The sequence below is a fragment of the Artemia sp. Qi Xiang Cuo genome, chromosome 11 (assembly GCF_049724085.1).
Source record: "Artemia sp. Qi Xiang Cuo chromosome 11, ASM4972408v1, whole genome shotgun sequence".
NCBI lineage: Eukaryota > Metazoa > Arthropoda > Branchiopoda > Anostraca > Artemiidae > Artemia > Artemia sp. Qi Xiang Cuo.
This window is the reverse complement of record NC_142804.1, coordinates 71,571,697-71,598,052: the sequence shown is the minus strand read 5'-3', so window position 1 is coordinate 71,598,052 and position 26,356 is coordinate 71,571,697. Positions and strand designations below refer to the sequence as shown.

The 26,356-nt window shown below is 37.5% G+C and overlaps 1 protein-coding gene across 1 annotated transcript in view; it reads left to right on the top strand.

The window, feature by feature from the left end:
- LOC148947306 (peroxidasin-like) overlaps positions 1–26,356 on the top strand; it is a 170,545-nt gene that overhangs the window by 34,860 nt on the left and 109,329 nt on the right. Inside the window, exons 6-7 of the mRNA XM_089096565.1 lie at positions 12,173–12,785; positions 19,294–19,491. Coding sequence (XP_088952691.1) covers positions 12,173–12,785; positions 19,294–19,491 — 811 coding nt within the window. The remainder of the gene's footprint in view (positions 1–12,172; positions 12,786–19,293; positions 19,492–26,356) is intronic.

Genomic DNA, 26,356 nt, shown 5'->3' with positions numbered 1-26,356 from the left:
TTTTTGTGTGCATGTAAGTTTTCTTGTTCATGTGTAAGTTTTTTTTTTTTGTGTGTTTGTGTGTGTGTGCGTTTGTTTTCGTGTTTTTGTTTAAGTTTGAGTGTTTTTGTCATTTTTTTGTGTGTGTGCGTGTTTGTAAGTTTTTTTGTTTTTGTTAGTTTTTGTGTGATTTTTAGTTTTTGTTTGCATTTTAGTTTTTGAGTGTTTTTGTTAGTTTTTGTGTGTGTGTGTGTGTGTAAGTTTTTGTGTGTCTAAGCTTTTGTGTGTGTAAGTTTTGACGTGTGTGTGTGTGTGTGTGTGTTTGTGTGTGTGTAAGTTTTTGTGTGCATGTAAGTTTTTGTTTGCATGTGTAAGTTTTGTGTGTGTGTGTGTGTGTGTAAGTTTTTGTGTGTGTGTAAGTTTTTTGTGTGTGTGTAAGTTTTTTGTGTGTGTGTGTAGTCTTTTGTGTGTGTGTGTAAGTTTTTGTGTGCATGTAAGTCTTTGTGTGCACGTAAGTTTTTGTGTGTGTGTGTGTAAGTTTTTGTGTGTGTGTTTAAGTTTTTGTGTGTTTAAGTTTTGTGTGTGTGTGTGTTAGTTTTTTGTGTTTGTATGTGTGTGTGTGTGTTTGTGTGTGTGTGTAAGTTTGTGTGTGTTTGTGTGTGTGTGTGTTTGTGTGTGTGTAAGTTTGTGTGTGTGTGTAAGTTTGTGTGTGTGTGTGTGTGTGTGTGTTTTGTGTGTGTAAGTTTTCGTGTGTGTGTAAGTTTTCGTGTGTGTGCGTGTAAGTTCTGTGTGTGTGTGTGTTTGTAAGTTTTTGTGCGTGTGTGTGTGAGTCTTTTTTTGTGTGTCATGTGTAAGTTTTTGTGTTTGTGTTTTTGCGTGTGTTGGTTTGTTTGTGTTTTGTTTTTTGTGCGTTTGTGTTTTTGATTTTGTTTGTTTGTGTTTGCGTGTTTGTTTGTGTGTGTGTTTGTGTTTGTGTGTGTGTGTTTGTGTGTGTGTGTTTGTGTGTGTGTTAGTTTTTGTTTGTTTTTTTTTGTTTTGGGTGTGTGTTTTAGTTTGTGTGTGTGTGTGTGTTAGTTTTGTGTGTGTGTGTGTGTGTGTGTAAGTTTTTGTGTGTGTGTGTAAGTTTTGTGTGTGTGTGAGTTTTAGTGTGTGTGTGTGTGTGTGTTTGTGTGTGTGCATGTGTTTGTGTGTGTTAGTGATTTGTGTGTGTGTAAGTTTTTGTGTGTGTGTAAGTTTTTGTGTGTGTGTGTGTGTAGGTTTTGTGTGTGTGTGTGTGTGTGTCGGTTTGTGTGTGTGTGTGTAAGTTTTGTGTGTGTGTTTGTGTTTGTGTGTGTGTGTGTGTGTGTGTGTGTGTGTGTGTGTAAGTTTTCGTGTGTGTGTACGTTTTTGTGTGTGTGTAAGTTTTTGTGTGTGTTTGTTTGTGTTTGTGTGTGTGTGTGTAAGTTTTCATGTGTGTGTGTGTGTGTCTTGTGTGTGTGTGTGTGTAGTCTTTGTGTGCTGTGTAAGTTTTGTGTGTGTGTGTGTGCTGTGTGTGTTTGTGTGTGTGTGTGTACGTGTTGTGTGTGTGTGTGTAAGTTTGTGTGTGTGTGTAAGTTTCTGTGTGTGTGTGTGTAAGTTTTTGTGTGTGTGTGTAAGTCTTTGTGTGTGTGTGTAAGCTTTGTGTGTGTGTGTGTAAGTTTTTGTGTGCGTGTGTAAGCTTTTGCGTGTGTGTGTAAGTCTTTGTGTGTGCGTGTAAGTTTTTGTGTGTGTGTAAGCTTTTGTGTGTGTGTGTAAGTCTTTTGTGTGTGTGTGTAAGTTTGTGTGTGTGTGTGTATGTTTTTATGTGTGTTTTTGTGTGTTTGTTTTTGTTTATGTTTGTTTTTGTGTTTGTTTTTGTTTTTGTTTGTGTGTGTGTGTGTAAGTTTTTGTGTGTGTGTGTGTGTGTAAGTCTTGTGTGTGTGTGTAAGTTTTGTGCGTGTGTGTGTAAGTTTTCGTGTGTGTGTGTGTAAGTTTTGTGTGTGTGTGTGTTGTGTGTGTGTTGTTTGTGTGTGTGTGTGAGTTTTTGTTGTGTTCATGTGTAAGTTTGTGTGTGTGTGTGTGTGTTTATGTGTGTGTGTGTTTGTAAGTTTTGCGTGTGTGTGTGTGTTAGTTTTCGTGTGCTTGTGTAAGTTTGTGTGTGTGTTAGTTTTGGCGTGTGTGTGTAAGTTTTCGTGTGTGTGTGTGTAAGTTTTGTGAGTGTGTGTTTGTGTAAGTTTTGTGTGTGTGTGTGTGAGTTTTTTTTGTGTTCATGTGTAAGTCTTTGTGTGTGTGTGTGTGTAAGTTTTGTGTGTGTGTGTTTTGTGTGTGTAAGTTTTGTGTGTGTGTGTGAGTTTTCGTGTGTTTGTGTGTGTAAGTTTTGTGTGTGTGTGTGTGTGTGTGTTTGTGTGCATGTAAGTTTTTGTGTGCATGTGAGTTTTCGTGTGCATGTGTTAGTTTTTGTGTGTGTGTGTGTGTGTGTATGTTTCTGTGTGCTTATGTTTTTGCGTTTGTGTGTATGTTTTCGTGTGTGTGTGTGTATGTTTTGTGTGTGTGTGTGTGTGTGTGTGTGTAATTGGTTTTTAGTTTGTATGTTTTTTTTTTTTTTTTCATGTTATTTTGTTTGTGTGTGTGTGTGTGTGTGTAAGTGTTTGTGTGTGTTTTAGTTTTGAAGTGTGTGTGTGAGTTTTCGTGTGTGTGTGTGTGTTTGTGTTTGTGTGTGTGTGTATGTGTGAGTTTTTGTGTGCTTGTAAGTTTTTGTATGCATGTAAGTTTTCGTATGAATGTTTTAGTTTGTGTGTGTGTGTGTGTGTGTAAGTTTTTGTGTGTGTGTGTGTGTTTTTGTTCTTGTGTGTTTAAGTTTTGGGGTGTGTGTGTAATTTTTCTTGTTTGTGTGTGTTTTAGTTTTTGTGTGTGTGTGTAAGTTTTTGTGAGTGTGTGTATGTTTTTGTGTGTGTGTAAGTTTTTGTGTGCATGGAAGTTTTTGTGTGCATGTAAGTTTTTGCGTGTTGGTGTAAGTTTTTGTGTGTGTGTGTGTAAGTTTTTGTGTGTGTAAGCTTTTGTGTGTGTGTAAGTTTTTGTGTGTGTGTGTAATTTTGGGTGTGTCTAAGCTTTTGTGTTTGGGTGTGTTTTTGTGTTTGTATGTTTTTTTTTGTGTGTGTGTGTAAGTTTGTGTGTGTGTGTGTGTGTGTGTAAGTTTCTGTGTATGTAAGTTTTGGTGTGTGTGTGTAAGTTTTCGTGTGTGTGTGTGTAAGTTTTGTGAGTGTGTGTGTGTGTGTTATTTTTTGTGAATGTGTTTGTGAGTTCTTTTTGTGTTAATGTGTAATTTTTTGTGTGTGTGTGTGTGTAAGTTTTAGTTTGTGTGTAATTTTTGGCGAGTGTGTGTGTGTTTTATTGTGTTTGTGTTTGTAATTTTTTTGTGAGTGTGTAAGTTAGTTTTTGTGTGAATGTAATTATTTGTGAGAATGTAAGATTTCGTGTGCATGTGTAAGTTTTTGTGTTTGTGTGTGTGTGTAAGTTTGTGTGTGTGTGTGTGTAAGTTATGGCGTGTGTTAGTAAGTATTAGAGTGTGTGTGTAAGTTTTCGTGTGTCTGTGTAATTTTTTGTGTGTGTGTGTGTGTACGTTATTGTGTGTGTGTAAGTTTTGTGTGCATGTATGGGGACCGGGGAGGGCCTTTGGGGCCCAGGGAGGGTGTTTGGGGATCCGGGGCCCTTGAGGATTGGGTGGTCTTTTGGGAGCCCTGTGGCCCTTTGTGGAGCGGGGGTGGTGCTTGGGGGGCCGAGGAATCTGGTGTGGTCCGGTGGGCCCTTTGGGACCCGGGGGTACGTTTGAGGGCCTGAGGAGGGCCTTTGGGGGTCTGTGGAGGGCGTTTGGGGGATAACCTTTCGAAATTAGTACTTTTTAGTTTACTTTTTGCGGCGCATTCCTGCAGCGCATCCCTGCGGCGCCTTCCTGTGGTGCTTCCCTGTGATGCCTTTCTGCGGCGCATCCCCTGCGGCGCATCCCCTGCGGCACTTTCCTGGCCCGCGGCGCTTCTCGGGCCCGCGGCGCTTCTCGGTCCCGGGGGACCTTTGAGGACTGGGGGAGGGCATTTGGGGTCCGGGGGGCCCTTTGGGGGTCCGGAGGCCCTTTGAGGACCAGGGGGGCCTTTGAGGGTCTGCGGAGCGCGTTGGAGGTCCGGCGGACCGTTGGGTGTCGGGGGGGCCCTTGAGGACCTGGTACGGGCCTTTGAGGGTCTGAGGTGGGCCTTTGGGGGCGCCGGTGGCCCTTTGGGAGCTTGGGGGGCCTTTGAGGACCGGGGGCTTCCTTCGGGGTTGGGGTGGTAGGGATCGGAACCCTTTGGGGTTGGGGTAGAGGACCTCACGACACTGTTCAAATGAAACTTGTGTATTATAACGACCACAGAGTTTCACCATTAAATTCTCTTCTAAAATCTCTTCAAAAATCATCTTTTAAAATGTCTCTAACTGTTTCGCCGAAATAGTTCCATAACCTGTCTAAAACAGTTTCGCCCAAATAATCCCTAAACGTAATTTCAGCGTGTTCCTTTTGTTTTTGGCATCTCTACGCTAATGCATTTCAAATTATTTAGAAAACTGATCCCCGCGCTAAAACAATTCATCGCTAAGATGTTTCTTGGAGAATTGTTTCCATGGCCTTTGGCTATTAATATCCTTTGGAGTTCGACCAAAAGAGTTGTTTCAGAGGCAAAGACATTAATGACTTGGATCTATTCCTGGAGAATCGATTCTAGGCGAAAATTTTTAAAGTCTGACAGATGATGTCATTGGTTGATTGATCTGTCAAGAAAGGGGAATTAATTTGTTGTTTCTAAGGGGAATTATTGATTCACGATAGGTGAATTGTGGTCGACAGCACAGGTGTTCCAAATTCCGGGAAACACATAACATTTGGCTTGAACAACAATAACAAATACTATTTCTGGATCATAAAATTTTCTGAGAGCGTGCACTTACAACAACAACAACAACATTTATCTTGACATTCGCTGAGAGCGTGCACTTACAACAACAAATAAATCGACCTTGACATTCGCTGAGAGCGTGCACTTACAACAACAACAACAACATTGACCTTGACAATTGCCTCGGAAACAACAACAACATCGACCTTTGGAAATTTAGGTCATTGACCCCATTAACCACGTGGTTCGTACGGGACTCAATAAGGCCCTTCTACTGACGACGTTCAGATCACCTTATGCATCTAAAGAATTTAAATTAGAATAAGATATTTTAGTTCCTAAGCAGAAGTCCTTAGAAGCTTGCAAAAATATTTTTAACATTTATCAACAATAAAATTGGTAATAAAAAAACAAATTGAAATTAATTAAAAAATACTCCAAAAAAGTAGTTGTTCCAAAGGAGTTAAAAGAGCCATACTAAAATTTTAAAATTTTTAATCAGAAATAAAGTCTTAAAATAATTGATTTAAACTTAAAACGGCAAAAAATTACCATCAAATAATAGAAAAAAGAACGAACATGCATTGAGAAGAGTAGCCACACAAAACAAAGACAATAGATAATGATGTAGATTAATAAATTAATCCCAAGACGAGTAGAAAATGACAATTAATTCCAATAATCTTGATTATAATAGTGATTTTTTTGGCGATGTTTTCAGAAATTAAACCGCACTGTTCAAAGATCAATAGTTTTCAATAAAGCACAAGTGAAACCATAAGCTTAAAGCACAAAGCATAAACCATAAAGCACAAGTGAAACCATAAGCTTAAAGCACAAAGCATAAACCATAAAGCACAAGTGAAACCATGAGAAGGTCATTGGCCCCGTTCGACCTAGTTTCTACTCGTTTTAAGTTTGACTTGATCATTCATTCTGGTTTCAACTATTTTTTATGATTTTTTTTTTTTTAATAATCTGTATCAGTATATGTCATCTCTAAGCTGGATGTGATTATTTATTTTAATTTCAGTTCGTGTTGTGTTTCATTTATTATATGATATGTATTTCTTGCCATTCTAAGTCTGAGTTATTGTAGCACTTTATTTCTTCTCGCCTGAAGTATTAATATGGCTCTTTACTTTTCTTTGAAAATTCTTTTTTTGGAAAGTCCTTTTTAATTAAAAATTAGATAAAAAACAAGTGTTTTCAACTGAAATTAAGGATCAACGTTAAAACTTAAAAAGAACAGAAATTATTACGTATATGAGGGGGGGTGCCCCCTCCTCAACATCTCACTCTTCACGCTAAAGTTTTTAGGCACTTTCAAAAAGTTACTTATTGTTCTAATTAAACGACCCTTGTGTTTCAGGAGTCGTTTTTAAAGAATTGGGACACAATTAAAAATATAGCCTAAAGAGCGAGGCGTTGAGGAGGGGACGATCCCCCTCATAAACGCAATAATTTCTCTTCGTTCTAAGTTTTGATGTTGCTCCATACTTTCAGTTGAAAAGGCTTGTTTTTGAATTTAATATCTGATCTCTTATTAAATGACGCCAGGAAATCCCCCCTCCCAAAAACAAAAATCCAGGATACGGCCCTGAATACATGTAAGAAAAACTGCATAATATAAATTCCAACTATGCCAAGGGAGGACTATTTTTTCTGTTTTTTTTACCCCTTTTATAAAATAAACTTGTCAATTATTGGTGCCCTTGACACACTGCTTCCCCCCCCCCCAAATTTTGCTCTAGATAGCCTTTGGATGCGCAGTTACCTCCTGAATTTGCATCTGATTGACTTCTTCTAAAAAGACAGGTTTTATCTGCAGTTGGCGAGAAGACATAAAATTTTAACTTATAATTTGATTTAATAGATCTTTCTAACTACGTCGTAGAACTTTTCACACTACAATATTTTAAGACTTTACGTTACGTACTTTTACGGAGAAAATGTTATCCGTAACGTAGGCTCGACTCGAGTTCTACTTTGAGTTTTATGTTATGTAAGTTTTATTACGTTATTGAAAGGTCTTTATTGAAATATATCAGGAAGAAAGATAAATTTTTGAATATGTTATTAATAAGTTTTGTAAGAAATTAATAATCTTTTTTCTAGATAGCCTTTCACGCTCGATCAGGGCTTCAATCTTCATTCACTGCTTTTAATTTTTGAATAGGTTATGATTCCGATGATCTTAGGCGACAATTATGAATTTTTTTTTTTTTTAGTTTTTTACTTCACCATAGAGCGAAAGAACTGGTTTCAAACAGATCGTGGTGACGAACTGTAAGTAAGGAGCGACCCGGCTCAATGGTAACCGAAACTCTAGAAAACTGGTTTTTGATACCAATAGATACATCAAAAGAATCAAATTTCAATGCTGATTTCAAATATATAACTTTCATCAAGTATAGTGCTACCCATCAAAAGTTACGTGCCTGAGAAAATTTGGCTGATTTTCAAAAAAAGGGGGGAAGACACCCTAAAAGTTGAAGAACCTTAATGAAAATCACACCATCATATTCAGCGTATCAGAGAACCCTACAGTAGAGGTTTCAAGCTCCTATCTACAAAAATGTGGAATTTTGCATTTTTTGCCACAAGAAACATCACGGATGCGTTTTTATTTTTTTATTTTTTTTTTTTTTTTTCCAGGGGTGATCGTATCGACCCAGTGGTCCTAGAATATTGTGGGAGGGCTCATTGGAATGTAAATTAAAAGTTCTAGTGCCCTTTTTAAGTGACCAAAAATTTAGAGGGCAACTAGGCCTCCTCCCACGCTCATTTTTTTCTCAAAGTCACCCGATCAAAATTTTGAGATAGCCATTTTGTTCAGCATGGTCGAAAATATGATAACTATGTCTTTAAGGATGACTTATTCCCCCGAAGTCCCCGGGGGGAGGGCTAAAAGTTATGAACTTTACACCAATGTTAACATATAGTAATGGTTATTGGGAAGTATACAGACGTTTTCAGGAGGGATTTTTTCTGGTACTGGGTGGGTGGGTTGGGGGTTATGCTGGAGGATCTGTCCATGAAGAAAGTTTTCATGGGGGAAGGGAAATTGCCATGAAGGGGGCGCCGGACTTGCCAGCATTATTTATTAGTTATTGGGAAGTATACAGACATTTTCAGGAAGGATTTTTTTTCTGGAGGGTGGGGCTGGAGGGGGGGGGGGGTTACTCGGGAGAATATTTCCGTGGAGAACGTTTCTTTGGCATAGGGGACATTTCTATGAAGGGGGCGCCGGATTTCCAAGCATTATTTAAAAAACGATCAGAAATTAAATTAAAAAAAAACAAGTTTTTTTCAACTGAAAATAAGAAGCAACATTAGAACTTAAAACGAACAGAAATTATAACGTATATGATGGGGTTCTCCCCCAATTAATACCTCGCTCTTTACGCTAGAGTTTTTTTAGTGCTTTCAAAAGAGCTATCTATTCTAACTAAACGGCCTTTGTGATTCAGGGTTTTGTGAATTAAATTTGTTTTTAACTTTTAACGTAAAGAGCGTGGTATTGACTAAGGTGAGAACCCCCTCATATACGTAATAACATATACGTAATAAAAAAAAACAATAAAAAAACAAGCGATACGGCTCAATAGTGATCAAAACTTTTAAAAACGAAATTTTGATGTCAATAACTGTATCAAAAGAATGGGTTTATAATGCTGATTCTAAATATATAAATTTTATTAAGTTTAGTATTACTCATCAAAGGCTACGAGCCTGAGAAAATTTACCCGATTTTTCAAAGAGGGGGAAACATCCCCTACAAGTGAAAGAATTTAAATGAAAATCACACCGTCAGATTCAGCGTATCAGAAAACCCTATTACATAGGTTTCAAGCTCATATCTGCAAAAATCTGCAACTTTGTAGTTTTTGCTAGAAGAAAAATATACGAATATAGAAGTTAGTTACGTAAGTTAATTTGTAAATTACGTCATAAAAAAATTTTTAGAGACATCCGTTTAGCAAAAGAAAAGTAAAACCTTTATGCAAATGTTGTTTACTTATTCAATGACGGTGAGCCAAAATAAAAGCTGCATTAACTAAAAAACAATCAGAAACTAAATAAAAAAAACAAGTTTTTTAAACTGAAAGTAAGGAGCGACATTAAAACTTAAAACGAACAGAAATTATTCCCTCTGTGAAAAGGACTGTCCCCCCCTCAATGCCTCGCTCTTTACGCTAAAGTGTGACTCTTTCTCATAACTCTATTTTTTAAAACAATAAAAAACTTTAGCGTAAAGAGCGAGGCGTTGAGGAAGGGATTATTTAATAATCGTGAAAAGTTGACCACTCACCTGAGAAAAGTATGTGCGTAGTTTGAAAGCTTCTTAAACCGAGATCGAAGATGCGACAAAAAATTTCTATATCTTAGGTTCTGTTTTCCAACTATGTATGTGGATGAGAAAAGAGAATATTTTGGGGGAATACTTTTAAATATTTCATAATCGAATAAGGTGAAGAAAAACAATTGGCCCCCTTGATAGGTCTTGATTAGAAGGGATGCTGTTTAAAATTCAAGTTTTCCAAATATAAGTCTGGTAGAGAACGTCACGTAACACCCCTTGAATAGCCACAGTGAACATAAATCAGTCACTATATATATCCTAAAATCAATAAACAATAAAATTAAATACGTCAAAAAACAATAAAGGCTACCAATTCCTACCTATGTGACTTGTATTATTTCCGAGTTTGTTATATACAATCTGTATACTGTCCTCTACTGCTCGGCTAACAGACTGTCGGGCTTCATTGACGGCATTCTCAATAAACGATATTCCAGTATATGCTGGGCCATGTGGAACGTCTGAAATAAGTTTAAAAAAAATTAATCATAGCACACACATCTTGTCTAAAACTTGTCAAAGTGCCCCCCCTCCTTCTAGGGAAAAAACAACGTCAAAATGTAAGAAAAGCTGTATAAAAGCTCAAAATATAAAAAGCTGTAGCCTAAACTATCGGTGGCAATTTGGTCTTGAATTTGTGAGATCATTAGCTGCTTGGAAATGTGACAAAAATTAAAAATTTTTAAATACAAATTTAGAAAATTTAAGATTTTTGTTGTTAGGCTATATTAATTTGTTTAGTAATAATTGCGAAAAGTGTAACCATCTATAATTACAGATTTGTATCCTATTTATAAGGATCGGGTTCAAAGCCTTACACAGGGGGGGGGGGTACCGGGTTTAACCCCTCCTTCCGGAAATATGTTTTGGACTTGTAAACTGGTCATGAAAATGAAGGTTAAAACAAAAATTGTTTCAGACCGCTCGACAAAGTCAACGAGAAGTAAATCCATTTTGATTCTTCATCTCTTTGGTACCCCTCCTCCCGAATGTAAATTCTTTTTTTATTCTTTTTTTTTTTTTTTACTGTAGCAGACCCATAGAACTCTGTAAAGTAAAGGTTAGGCAATTAAAATTGTTTTTCTCCCCCTTAATCAAACTATTTAAATGTATATTGATGTTTTTTTTCCAGGATTTTTTTTTTGGGGGGGGGGGTGCGCAAAATAGGTTTATCCGATAAACTTGCGTTAGGAGTAAGTTTAATTAACGCAAACTTTCATTAATTAAATAAATTACACTACTTTAGACTACGTTAGGAGGGGGGGGGGCGCCCCCTCCCCCGGATCCGCCACTGTATTCTCCTGAAGCCAAAAAAGGAAAGATCGGTTCTAACTCCCTTTGACATACCACAGTTTAAAGAATTCTTAAACTACTGGGTTCATTTTAAAAATTAGCAGACCTTGTCCTTCGCAGTTTTTTTTTTCAAGTAGGTAGACAGTTTAGTCAAGATAGGGCAGATATATTAACCCAGAGCCAAGGAATGTGTGCAAGTGAGGCCTTCGGTCCCTCGAACTCTCGAATCTGTTTCAGCGCTATTTTTTCTATCTAATTTGGATATTTCTGGCATTTTTTCAAAGATAGTTTCCCCTGTAGGACAAATATTTGCGCTTACGCCTGCAACAGCCCGTGCAACCGTTAGGGAAAAGTGAGTTCATAAACGGGGTGCCAATTGAGGAGTAAACTATTCCCTCTAAATTTTGAAAATGCCTCTTTTTGCATCTTCACTGAAAAACTACTACTACTACTACTACTAACAACTCACCGCAGCACCATTCCGCCTGAGGCCAACAAAGCTACGCACGCTCCTCCTCCATCCCAATCTATTCAAAGCCTCCCTTTTTACACCTTCCCAGGAAGTTTCCATTTCCTTTAAATCTTTCTTCATGATGTCCTCCCACCCCAGACGAGGACGACCTGCTTTCCGTTTAGCCATAGACGGCTGGCCGAAACGGAGAAAAGGACAATCTTCGGTAATCTGTCATCCTTCATCCGCAGAACGTGCCTTAGCCACTTCAACCTTTCTTTCATTATAGCCCTAGAAAGCGGGATTGAACCACATTTTTGGTACAGCCTACAGTTTGAAATACGGTCCGTCAGCCGGGTACCCAGAACAATCCCTAAGCAATTTCTCAGGAAAATATCTAGCAAATCTTCATCCGCTTTTCGGAGCGCCCATGTTTCAGAGCCATATTTGACCACTGTCATGGCTGTGGTTTCCAATATTTTAATCTTGGTTCGTATACTTATCTTCCTGTTCTTCCAAAATTTTTTTAACTGTGAAAAAACATCCTGAGCCTAAAATCCTCGACCTCTCACATTTCCTGGCCCAATAATATGAACTTTTTTTTAATGAAAAAGTACCCAGTTATTTCGGAAAATTTAGGATTTGGGGGAGGGGGTAAGCCGAAAATTTCCCATCCTTGGTACGTCCCAGTCAAAGAGGTCTCTGTTAAGGGAATGTTTTCGTCTTTTGCTTTGAAATCTACTATACTGACAACACCTTTTATTCCTCTTATACTTTCGTTCCTACAAACCTTTAAAATTTTGTATTCAAATTTGTAATGCTAGTTCAGAATTTCTTTCCTGAAAAATACTATGTATCGCTTTTTTCAAATTTGCATCTAAACACTAATTTGAGAGTATTTGAAATGAAGTAGCAATTAGGACCCATCATAAATTCACCATGAATTTAGATTTAAGATAATAGGAACATTAAAACCCATGCATAGATACATTTAATTTGCATAACAACAAAAATCCCTAAGATGCCAATTATTATTGACCTCTTATAGTAAATTAAATCAATCATGCATGTAAAGACATCATTGCTTCTAAATTTTGTCATTATATTTAGATATGTTGTGCTATAACTTCGAGACAATCTTTTAAACTTCATAGTGATAGACAGAAAAATGGATAATTTACTTGCGAGTGGGGTACAAGCATCAGCGATAGGACAAATAGTCATGCTACCACCGGTGGCTTCTTTTCCATCTACCATAGTACAGCCAGTGGTTGGTGAAGTTCCAACAGTTGGTAGTGAAATTCCAGAGACATTTGAGCAGAACGAAGTAGAAAAAAGTGCTGTCATCGTCAAAAGTGGACCTTTAGCAAAGATACCATTACCGTTACTAATACCATTAGGAATGATGTCGGTAATCATAACTGTAGTTGCTGTTATAGTTGGAGTGAGTATAACCACGCACATAGTTGTGGTTGTCGCGGGGGGATTCTTCCCCTTTATTTTCCCAGGTATCCTAAACTATCGAAATAAAAAGAAGGACAAATTCCGCTATGCAAATAACATGAACATGACAGATCCCTATAATTATGGCAGACACACTCCTTATGATTATGGCAGACACGCAAGTTATGGCTATGGTAAACCTGGACCTTACGACATTAATCAAAGACCTGCACGAGATGACGAAACACTGACACTACCCACAAATTTGAAATTTGTGATGAACAGAAGAAACTGGGCTCGAACGATGAAGATGCAGCTTGCTAGTGATGACGATGCAACAGATTATAAGAACCAATAGAAAAACAGACCATTTAGAGAACTATAAACACAAAAAAGATAGTGAATGTCCTAGTGTTTTCATAAGATTTGGTAAAATAAGTTTAATAAAGAGCTTAAAGTAAATCGAGTTTCAATTTAAGGTATTTTAGTGATAGAAAAATTTGAAAAACTTTTTTTGATTAATTAGTTTATTGAGTCCAATTTTAGGGGATACTACCTCCTATCTTATCCCCCTGCGTACAAGTATGCACCGTGAACAAAAAAAAACATAATAATAATACCAGAAAACTGGATATATACCGTCGTGACGGCAAATGTGAGAGGCAGTGACATATGCAGGAGGGCCCGGGCCTACCACTGAAATTCGAAATGTCCCTGGATTTTTGGGCACTTCTCATTCAAATCAGAAAATAAGATGTATGTTTTTATTTATATTAGCATCCGACCCTTAAAAAAAAACCTGCGAGGGTGCCTAGTTAAGGGGTACGTTTGCGAGAGCTGAAGGCGTCAGCTTCCAATCATAACGAAGGGAGAAAAGTGACGGGGGGCTTTATTTGCGATGGCCGAAAGCCCAAAGTCCCCAGCAGGGGTACTGGTTGTAACCTTCTTATGGTGCCTTGGTGGACACAAAAAAGGAGCTTACTAATGTTAATTTTAGCCACTGGCCGTACTGTCCAGTGTCTGACGATGAGGTAGGGAGCTTTTTGGGATATGCTGCCAAAATTGGATGGAATTTAGATCATTAATGGTTTCCAAATTAATATCCAGGGATTCAATCCCCCTAGAAGCACGAAGCACCGATAGTGGCGCGAGAAAAGATCGCTTTAGAAGCAATCCAAATAGAAAAAGAAAGTTCTCTTGCTACTGGATCCGAGGATCAAGTACCATTCCCGACTGCGTTGTTTAAATCAATGGAATAAAAGGATAAAGATCCTCCAGGGTCATTGATGGCGCATAGGGCGTCAAACTAACGTTTCAGTTGATGGGACCGCTCGCAAGCCTGTCACCAACTTTGTGGTTGCAGGAATCGAACCTCGTGCCCAATATTGGCTAGCAGAGCATTAATTCCCTGTGCTAAGGTGATGCAGTACCGAAAGGATAACCCTATCCCGTCCATTTGATACTTTGTTAGTTTGTTTAATCCAACTATGTAAAATTAATTGGGCGGTCTTGCCCAAACATGTAGAGATTGGATAAGAGATCCGAATAAACGACAGAAAACTAAAAGCAGAACCTACTTTCCTGAAAATCTTAGAAAAACCATTTAGCTTCCCTTTGTATGTTCCGAAGATAGAGATATTCAGTTTTAATGGAATTTACATCAGCAGAAGGTTCTCAATAGATCTTGATAGTGGCTAGTATTGTGGGAGATTTCGCTAATAAGCCCTTGGTCTTTGTGACAGTCAGCCGACGCTGCGGCTCGCAAATTGATTTTTAAGGTACTGCATCCAAAGGTACCCTAGGCTACTAAGTCGATATCATGACTCGGACGTATCAACAGCTGAGTGAGAAGTTTTCAGAGAGCAGAAATCCCCCCCCCCTGATTCTCAGGATTGTACAATTTTACCGTAATTTTCTGGGGTTTCCACTCAAATTGCTTTAAAAAATAATTAAGATCAAGGCCTACCCCCCTCGTCCCGGTCAATTCCTATGTACGCACAAGATCCCCTATAGTAAAGAAAACTGTGAACATTGTCTTTTGAAATTTGATAATGTGCTTCCCAACTTGTGCCCCCCCCCCCAGATTTTGAAAACCACCTTTTTTTGGGGGGGGGGAGGGTGTTATTTACTTTTAAAATCCCTTTTTGCTATTTTCTTTAAAAAAATTTTAAAACAACAAATTTAACCCATAGATTCCGAAAAATACAGTTCCACCCCCTAGATATTCGGGAATTAACGCCACTGTCCTTAGTTAGCAATTGATTAACACTGATTCAGCGTTTAAAATCAAATTGTATTTCCCACAAAAATACAAGGGTTAGTTGTAATTACGTTTTGCTCGGAATGTGTATTAATTTTGGAAGGCGAAGTTTCTTCACAGTCTGGATCTGCTACTAAAGCCCCTTAATGATCGGTGCTTGCGTGGAAATTACTGTGTACTTATGTATCTGGTTGGCTCGTGCTTCATGATACTCCGTAGGGAGAATTTTCTAAGGGTGGAACTCCAGGAAAAGCTATATGAAGGTATTTTAGGTATCTAGGATACGTAAAAAATAGAGGAAGAAAAGTTCATGACTGGACTGCCAACAAGAACGTATCAACATGATACAGAAAAACGCCAAGCTACGCCAACTACGGTGGAATTTTGTTTTGTCTGTTGTTGTTTTTTTACTCTCTGAGGGAGTTTGTGCTCATGAAAGGCTTTTAAGCTTGTAAAAGGAAGTCTTCCCTACCAGTCTTGGAGGGGGTCCCCCAAACCCTTGATGAGAAGGAATATAACCTATTATTCAAAATCGATAAGTTGAGTATCAAATTTATGTCTATAATAGATATTGACAGTGACTTAAAATTTAGCCACTTAAAAGAGGGAAGACGTCTCCTTTCGCTGAAGTAACAGTTCATTTCTTTGGCTATGAGCAAGGAGCCACCTGCTGAAAAGTTTCAATCAATCAACTCTAGCGAGACTAAACAATAAACTAAATAAGGAGAACAATATATATATATATATATATATATATATATATATATATATATATATATATATATATATATATATATATATATATATATATATCGGCTATTTGTGGTGAAGGAGGAAAACTACGCAGCTGTTGATTACAAATGATTGGGACTCTTCAACGCTATATGTATTCCCTGGGGAACCCTCCATTTTCCCGAGGGAAGAGTAGCAAAGAAAGGTGACTCATTTGGAGGTTGCTAATTACAACGAAAATAAATATATACAAGCCTGCCACATGCTGAGTGCCGGGTCTCCGCCTCAAAATCGGCTAAATAGTTTTTTTTTGTTCTTAGCTGGTATATTGACATTTCTGGCCACTAAAACGATCTAAAAAGGACACAATTTTAAAGAAGAATTTATATTTTCCTGTGGTGGTTGCATCGAACCTATGGTGACGCCATGACATCAAGAAGGGGTTCACACTGTCTACAGTTGAGAGATAAGCGATAATGAGAATCAATATATACAAGCCTGCCACGTAGTCGTGCCAGGGCCCGGCCTCGAAATCGGCTACATAGTTTTTTCTTCTTAAAACTGGAACATTGACATTTATGGCCACAAAAAAGATCTAAATAAGTCACAACTTTGAGGAAGCATTCGTATTTCGAACCTTTGATGACGCCATGCTTTCAAGGAGAAGTTCACATTGTCTGCGGTTAGAAGATAAGTTACAATGAGAATCTATACATAGAAGCTGAAAATACTGTGCGAGGGCGTATTATAATGATGCTATACAAAGAAGATTCCCTTTTTAATGTAATTCGGGAATTTTCTACTGGAGATAGTATTTCTAGACAAGGTAAACGTGTGCCTGGGAATTGTAAAACACAATGAAAGAAAGGACCACCTATATATTTATGATTATCAACTTTATTCACCCCCTCCCCATGATAAGTGAAAACCCGCAAAAAGACCGTTTTCCAAATAAGACAATTTGTCTGGTGTGCCCACTCCCCTTCCAGGGGAACTTGGAAATCCAAAGTGAGACCACAGTAGAAAAGGGGGTGCCAGTCGTGACGGGGCACCACTGCTGGCGTATATAATCGATTCTAACGGGACAGGGTCAATGACACCTTTTCAAGGTCAATCAGGGGATGTTTCTAAGCCTATTGACTCTGAGACGAGATTTGCGCATGCGCACTGAATACCTAACCTGAATCAATGTTATTGATCCACGAAGGGGACAGGATTTCTTGGAAATTGATTTGCATAATCGACGGGGAATTATCGATTCCTCTGTGTCTTTGTCGTCTCTGTGTGTGTGTCGTCTCTGTTTGTTCAGAGACGGGACAGGATCACGTGTTTCTTTCTAGGTCAATCAGGGAGTTACGTAAGGTTTCCCTTACATCACAATTCGCCCTTGAGATTTGGTTTATAATGGACAAGCGTTGAGGTTAAATTATCATACAGTCTCAAGACATCATGAAGAGAACCTCAGATATTGTTGATTTGGAAGCTTTAGCTACACAGATTTATAATTTGAGTTCTGTTTAGTAAATTTTCTTAGGTTATTTCCAAATAAAATCATTTTGGTAGTCCCCCTCCAGTATATTAAAATTCAGGGTATACCCCCCCCCCCCAATACAAAAAAATCTCCACTATGCGATGTTTATAGTCGTTAGAAACCGTAAAATACGCTCTTTTTTACCATGTAACCCCCCCCCCCTCCGCCGTTAACAATTTTAATTTTTTTATTGAAAGTTATTCTCTTTCTCGAAAAAGGGTGACTTTTTCCCCCGTCTGCATTTTCAATGCACTTTTCTGTATCCTAGCAAAAGTGACAATGACATCCGTCAACTCTTAGATATTAATATGCCGATTCCCACTATGACATTAAGCCGCTAACCTGACTTAAACATTTCCGGGCTAACACCTTAATTATTGCATCCCGTCAAATGTACATCCTGTATAACTCAATTACAATAGTCGGATCAAGCTTATTTTCTGATTAATCAAGAAAAATGGTTTCACAAAAAAGATGCTTTTTCTGGTCAAATTAAAGACATATTTTTCTACAGTAAATCCTTTGAATTGCTAGGGGGGCTGGTGTCAGTTATGATAAATATTTTCAAATGGAAACTGTTATTGGTCCCTTTTTAAGTGGTCATTATCTATTCGAAACAGAAGGGTGGGGACCGTGCGTAGGTTACGGGGTTCGCTTCTAACAACTTCGTTGTAAGGCGAAACAAACTATTCTCCCCGTGAAAAGTAAGGGGATGGATTCATTTTGCAGACATGTGCACCCTTTTGACGAGAAAAATAATGTAGCCTTTCATATATATAACTCTGAAGTTTAGTGTTTGCTTAGCTTATAATTATACTAGATTTTGTCTGCTATATTTATGGCTGGCTATTTTGAGATCTAGATTTTAAATCATTGGCCTGGATTTGATAAACCTTTTGGCCCTAAAGAATAATGCTATTTTATTTTTTTTACTTTAAACACACCTTAGCTCTTTTTGGTTTAAATTATATGTTTTTTACATACTACTGACTGTCGCAGTATATTTCTCGCAAATTTTACTTTTTGCTTTGCTGAAAGGGGGGGGGAGGGGCTTCTTTTGGACAATGCAGATGCTATCTAGACAAAATTATACCTTAAATTAAATTCTATAGAAGGAGGTACTAATTTTTCTTCTCTAACAGGGAGTCGTGATTTTATACTTATTTTTTTATTATTTTTAAGGACAAATATTAGAAATACCCCTCTCCCAGTAAGAGGGCAAGGGGTAATGATGTAACTCCTATGCAACGGCTGGAGATGACTGGCCCATCCAGAGCCACCCACATCCGTTCCAGACCAGCGCTGCCTGCCACAGTCCAATCCGAACATGCACCAATGCAGCCTGGCACATAATTAAAGAGAGAGCAGATGGCTGCTCACACGATGGTGAACCCCACTGGCTCATCTGTGCAAGCCACTGCCATCGCTGCCGCAGCAACATAAGATTGTGAGGTTACCCCCTATCAAACATTGCCGGGCCCCTCACGACCAATGCAAGACGAGAATGATATGGTCCCTACATATCTCAACATGCAAGCTGTAGACCTAAATGTAAGTTTAAATTTTATTTCTCGCTAAAGATTTTTTCCCCCAAAGGAAATATAATTCTCTCCTTTTAATCATGTCAAGTGCATGCATTCAACCTGCAAAATTCTCTGGAATTAGGTTAGTGAAGCCAAAAAAAGGCACTATATTCCGGTGATAATTTCCAATAGTAAGTAGAAAAATCTTTGCGATATTGTTTCTCAAGTAAAAACTGCTTTATTGACGAATGGTTCATCTTGCCTCTACAGATATCATAAAAACAACTTTCTATCAGAATGAGTTGTGTATCATGACAGGAGATGGCCTGAAAGGGATAGGCTATCCATTTCAAACCAAGTAAAGACCCCGGTTTTTTTTACAAAGCAGATAAAGAGTATTAATATGAAATTTTTGGAGGTTGTTTGAACAAAATCAAACCCTACTATGAGCATGTATATTTTCAAAAGGGTGACATAGCAATATCCCAAGGGCGGCTTCGATTATTAATTTGGACCTTTCAGGGAAAGTTGTGGTAAATTTTGAACTATCCAGAAGGCACTAAGTGTATAGTATTAATATTACCATTACAATTACTGTAGCTAATGACACTAAAGGTATTAAGGTAAAACTTTTAGGGAATGTTTAGGGGGAGTTTTAATTAAACGAAAATACTATGTACATACAGATACTGCTTTTGCTACTACTAAGCGTGTTTTTAAGCACATATAAATAATAATCCAATTTTAAAAATAGGGCGAATTAGACACTTTGAAAATAAGCTATTTTCTTTTATAGATTGCATTGGTTCCATATTCTCTGTCTCCCCCCTCATCAGTTGAAGAAGCAGAAACAAGTCAAGAACTCATTGACGCGCCTATGGAATTTCATGCCATTCACAACAATGAAACATCACCTATCAACAAACGGCATGGTATTGTTAACTCTGTTGAAATACCTTATAATATTGACGATTTATTAACTAATTATTTCAATGTACATAATAGCACAGTTGAGCAAGGCAATTTAAGTAGTTCAGAGGGGGACTTGCCATTGCTAAGTCCAAACACATTGCAAATTTTATATGATTTTGCCAATGAGTTAACTGAGAACCCTCCCCCCACTGATTTAATGAAAATAGTTCCTATTCAAACAAATGAAATGACTCCATTGGATTTACATAGCCCTATTATTGAACAAAGTGGGGGTGGAGGGGGGATAATATACAAGAGGGGGATGGTAACAATACACAATTTACAATACTACCAGAATTCTATCAATAAAATTCAATATTAAATACAATAGTCGCTTATAGTGCAACCTATGGGGATCCCTTTAATTCACTTATGGGGGGGGAATTTTATATTTAACCCTATAGATATTGTTCATGTATATGTAGAAAATTTTTTTTTACTATTAGAAAACCAGATTCAGTTGTGGGGTAGGAACTCTATTAAGGCTTCAATTGTTTTAAAGATATTTTATTTAAATGAGGGCAAAAGCGAGTTGTATGACCATTATGTAGACACCGAGATGCTAGTGGTCTATCCTCATTTAGAAAATTATGAAACAGTTTTTATGCAGTGGATAGACCATATTATTTAGCATCTCGAAAATTTTATTGATAACGGTAGTGGGTCTGTAGTTTTATTTGTTGAAAATTTAAGCGTAAATATTTATAAATTTAAAAATGATTTTATTTTAAGAGGGGGGCATAGGGACACGGATACAGTTTTAAAATATCATCCCGATTTAGAGGGTTGTAAGGGCGTTCAACGAATCTGTTTTGAAACAGGCCAAAAATGTTTCATGTACGCTTTCCTCATATCAGCTTTCGAACCTCTAACACGTGACGCTTCAAAGAAAAATTTAGAATACTGGGCTGTACATGGGAAGGTGGGGTATGATTTTTCCCCTGTAGATTTCTCTTGTATAGAGGGAAAATTTCCAGTAACAATAAGATCCATTGATATTTTCGAAAGGGCCAATGCCTATTTAAATATCGGTGTTACTATGATTCAGTATGAAACTGAATTTGAGGATGGAGCACGTTCTAATAAAAAGGGGGCGTTGTTCCCAGTAACGGGCCCGTCAATTGAATTGGTGAAGCACTGGGTTTGGTTGTTGTACACACCACCTAGTGAACCCAATTCAATTGGCCATTTCAACCCAATTACGGACATCAGTAGACTTCTGGGAGAGTGTAAGGATCTAGGGGTACATTTCTACTGTCCAACATGCCTGTCCCAATTTCGTAGTGATTTAAAACTACAGAATTACATGAAGCATTGCAGGCGGCATGGTTATCAATCAGTGGAAACAGTTTCGGGTGACAGGGCCATTTTAAGATTTAAACTACTGTATATCTTCCGGTGAACAGTAGAAAAGGTTATTAGTTGCCATCATGACACTGAAGAAACTACACGAACAACGGCATTTATTTTCCGTTTTAGACCCTTCAAAACCTCCACTCAGGAAGGCCCTACTCAAACATGGTGTTGACAATGATTTCATTAATCTAATATCTGAACTTTGTTTAAATTTAACTGAGGGCAATGTACACTTTCCAGAAGGTGTTAGAGAACAGACTAGGCAACATCGTTCCACTGTACGTGCCTTGGCTTGCAAAAACAAAGGAAAAATTTTTAAAAGAAAACGTCTCTTTCAAGCGGGCGGTAGCTTTTTTAAACTTTTACTACCAATAATTGCAGGACTTGTAAACAGTTTTCTCTAGATGGCTAAACCCTATAAATTGACGCCATTTGAACTTGTCCTCTCACTCCTGGAGCATTTTGAAGACAATCTAAGCAAATTCATTAATGATGAAAATTTTGCCGATTATAAACTGCTAGTTTTACTTCAAGATGCATTGCGACGTGTGGACAAACATAGACCTTATCGTGAGAGACCCGCCGTCACCGTCAAAGATCCCCCTAAACAGGAAACATATCCTCAAGATTCAGCAGTGCAATCAAAGGAGAAGGACTTGAATTTCATAGTGACATAAATTGGAAACCTATTGCCAGTGACCTATCGAGAAAAGAGGAAAAGAGTATTAACATATCTCATGTTGGAAACAGGTGATGATCATCAAGTGTAAGTCGATAGTACAGGGAAACGAATTATAATTCAGGGAAAAAGTTATAATCTAGTTGATTTAATTTGCGATATGGTTACGAATCGTAAAGGACATTTATCATTTGACAATAGTCTATACACCTTTCTAAATGCATTAAACTTCCCCAAAAGTCTTATTAGCAGTAAGCAAATTCTATAGAAATTAAGAGATATAGTTCTCCAACAACGCCAACACCATTTAAAAAAGAAGAAAAAGAAGATTCAATCTTGGAAAATACTAGCAGCAGCAGCAGCAGCAATGATTTTATAACACCGACGATGACGGCTAGACAAAGGTGAAGACGGATTGATTTATCCTCCATTGTGCAAAAGGGGAGTGGACATTACACTACGTGTTTGCGTTCGGAATGGATGAAATTTTAAAACATGTCTGTGAAAACATTGGTAAAGCGGGAATTCTAATCTCCTCCACAAGGCTTTCTAAAGTTGCCTCTGAAATAGATGGTAGCACATTAAAAAAAGCAAAAGACTATCTAGAAAATGAACCGAGTTACACACTGCATCGGAATCGCAGGCTTCGTGGCAAACAATATCGACAAACTAAAGCCTTTTTCCCTCAGCATATAATGCAAACTGATGTTTTAACTTTAGATGCGATTCAGCGGCGTCACAATACACCCTACAAATATATTCTAGTGACAATCAGTGTCTTTAGACGCTATGTCTATGCCATTCTATTGCGATCAAAGAGAGGTGTTGAAGTTGATCATGCTTTAAAAGTATTCTTGAACAGGATTGCTATAGAAAAATTCAATCAGATCGTGGTAGCTAATTTGTTAATCCTCATGTGCAAAAGGTTCTATTGAAATATAATACAACGCTCTATCATAGTAAGGGCCCGATTAAGGCTGCATTGGCTGAACAATTAATAAGTAAGTTTCGTTCATTGATTTCAAGATACTTCACCCTGAAAAATACTGCTGCTTTTATTCATGATTTAGATAAAATACGGCAAATACAAAACCAACGACCACATCGATCCATGTCCAATGTTAGCCCACAGGACGTTCATTGCAGTGAAAATACATTTGATCCTTTTCTAAAGCAATATTCCAGTGAAAAAGAAAAAAATGTGAAGAAGAAATTCAATGTTGGTGATACAGTTTGAATTAATTGAACCACCAATAACACATATGATATCCTGAGAAAAGATTGCAAATATGATATAAAAATTAAACCCTATGATTGGCCGCAACCCTCAGGTGATCAAGAACATATTCAAAAGATCAATTGGATGAATTATCCATTCATTAAATTACCCTACGAAGAACTCACCTGTATGAATGATTTATATCGTTCTATCAATAAAGGAATTTCTACTCATAAGAAAGAAGCCTTTCATTTCAACTATTCAAAGGACGAGAGTAAGAAATAAATTAGTTCACCCATTGCCGATGAAAATGTTATTCTCAATGATAATCTAAAAGATGTTATTGGCTTTAAGCTCAATATAATCAATGGTAAAAGTGCTGGAAACACTAATTTATTTTTGCTGACTACCCGCCTGCCTTCTCCACGGATACTTGTATATTTCTCTACGCTTCATTTGTTGAAACATTCCGGGTTGGCAATAGCAATTTCCCCCTCCTACGAGTTCTTGAACAGAAAACCAATCAAGAACATATTCACCATTACAATATAAAGCATCTTCAGTATATTCCCGTAAACACTTCCTATTTGGAACTCTGTCAGTTAACACTAAGAACTGAATTAGGTGATCTCCTAGCAATAACAAAAGGTTTGGCTGAGATTACATGCCATTTTCGACCCATTCAACAACAAGATGTCTAATAGAAGCGTGGTATTCATTTGTCCTGATATTGACTGCTATGTTAATACTCTTGGCCCAAGACAACATGGTAATGGAATGGACTATTACAAAGGTCGCTCATCAATGTCTGGCTATGGTCTTGGCAGTTGGTTTGCTAAGCTGTTTCGCTCTACACTACCTCTGGCTAGAAAATATATTGTACCGGCTGCGACAGATTTTGAATCCTCTACACTATACTATTGGGGATCTGGCAAGGATTTAAAAAAAGTGTTTTGGAAAATCTTTGGTCCAGTGCGCGAACCCTTGGCGAACGATTGAAATCACATCAAAATGGAAAAGGTTTAAAAAGGTTGAGAAACAGTGCACCACTCATCAGTCTCTACTCAGGTCAGAAACGAAAGACATCACCCTTGTCAAAGAAAAGAAGGAAAAGACGACACGTACAGTAAACAGTAGAAGAATAAGCCCCAGGAAGAGAATTGTTAGATCGAAACTTGATTTCTTTTCCTAAGATGTCATATCTACCACACAAGGATTCCCAATCTTCAGTCACTTTATCTTTAAATCTATTCAATGCAGAAAATGTTGATGTGAGTGTAAAACATGGATACTATGAACAATTTTATCCACAACAACCCCTCTCTGATAATATTCCGCTTCAAAATTTATTCCAATAAAGACTACTTTATGGAAATGTCTGCAACACTTGTAAATTTACGAATGAAAGTCCGGAAATCCAATAATACATTGCCAATTCTTGCCGATGGAATATCCTATGAAAATTGTATATTACATAATTTATTTCGTCAAATCAATGTCTACATAAATGGCACGCTGGTGAGCACAAGCAACAATCTCTCAAATTATACAAGCTATATGCAATTTATGCTGATGCCACCCAAGTCATACAAGGAACTGAGAGGCCCCTCCAATGGATATGAATACATTACTAATATTGATAGTACAGATGCACTTAAAATGCTACAACTAGTGAATTACATCTAGTTGGAAAAACATATCATGAAATATTTAATATACCCCAATGGTTACCACCCAATATTAAAGTGGATATAAATTTGAGGCTTGCTCCATGCAATTTCATTTTACGAAAAGAACTTGCTGCCAATCTTGATGTAACTATCTCCCTCACCTCGACAACACTACATGTAAGCAAACAGCAGGTTATGAGTTCTGTTGCTTTGGCAGTGGAAAAACTGAGACCCAGTGGAAATAATATTAAACTACTTCTTCCTCATACAATCACCAATCAAGGTCATATTGCCAAAGGCTCATGTACCTTCACCGACTCATCCTTTATCACTGGCGAAATTCCGTCAAAATTAGCCTTTGGATTTGTAAAGAGCGCTAGTGCAATAGGATCGTGGACAGGATGCCCACATAAATTTGAAATGTTTGGGCTTTCATCTCTTGTCTGCAAAGTAAATGGAATCCCACTCTTCAATCTTTCTTTTGATAAATCCTATAGGACATTGTATAAGTTGACCATGCAAACCCTAGACCATGATTCACAACTATTTGAAAATGGTATAACTAATGAAATTTTCGCTAAAACAAGTGGTATAATGGTTAGGGATTTTTTTGGCACCTAGGATATGAGTATAGTACGTATGAGGAGTGTCCGTCTAGAGTTCATATTTTATGAACCATTAGCAGGGAGTATTGCACTAATATTACTAAATCAATTTGAAACCTATTGGAAAATCACTCCCGAATGCAGTGTTCTACTAGACCTTGCACCATGAACACCAGTCAAATAATCAATGTATTTAATTTGGACCCCTACATGTCCAAATACAGATCCTATTGTCTAACCTCGGACTTTATTGGAAAAATACAAAGTGCCAAAAATACCCTAATCATTGTTAATAGCAATCCATCGACTGTGAATACTGGTAATTTGTTGTGCATCTTTCAAACAATGAAGACGATTGAATTTTTTGATCCTCTTGGCCTACCCTATACATTCTACACTCCACATATCAGCAACTATATTGAGAGCAGTGGGAAAACAATTATTCAAAATCGGAAGAGAGTGCAGGATCTAACAACTAAAAGCTGTGGTTTCCATACGCTACTATATTTCGTTTTCAGATGTCGCGGCGATACTTAAAAGCAGTGTCTCAACATTTATGTAGACAATCCACGTCTGAACGACCTTATGGTGGAAAATATCCTCTCAGACCTGTATAATATTGATTTTAGTGCCCTACGATTAAAGTGATTAAAAAATGTATGTGAATTTGTTTATTAATAAATGAAAAATGTATATATATAACAATGTCTTTACTCTTCACTTTAGATTTCTTCTTCTTCTTCGGTGTATAGGCAACTGTCGTGAACCACTAATGCTGGTAGATCATTTGAATTTACTGTATATTGATCTTTATTGGCTGCAAAGTAAGGGTTACATTTTCCACAGCATAATTTAATTTCACTCATGTCTTATCTCTATGTATCGTAAATGATACTAATTGCATTCATGTTCTAAAATTCACGTCTTTCAATCTGTCTATTTGAAGCAACATCACATACAGTGTTTTCAAATGGTGAATCACATTCGGTAACTGCCCAATAAAAATCACTAGGTTTATAGTCATAATAGGCAGTGTCGTCACAACGATGACGTAGAAACCAAATTGTCTTGTTACCCCAACAGTTGAATCGTAGACCTGATTCTTCCTCCCAAAATAATTTAGATCCACGACGATACCAATCTCGCAGAAATAAACTAAAATTACGCTTGGGGTTCTTTCCAATCATACCTGGGTAAGTATTCTCCCACTGATCACATTTGTCATAGTGGCAATTGGAGTATAGATTCCCTCTAAAGTAATAGTCACAAGTCTCTTCAAGACATGAATTTCACCTTTAATTTGTACTGCATATTCTCTACGTAATTTACATGGATTGCTTAATTTGCACTTTTCATTA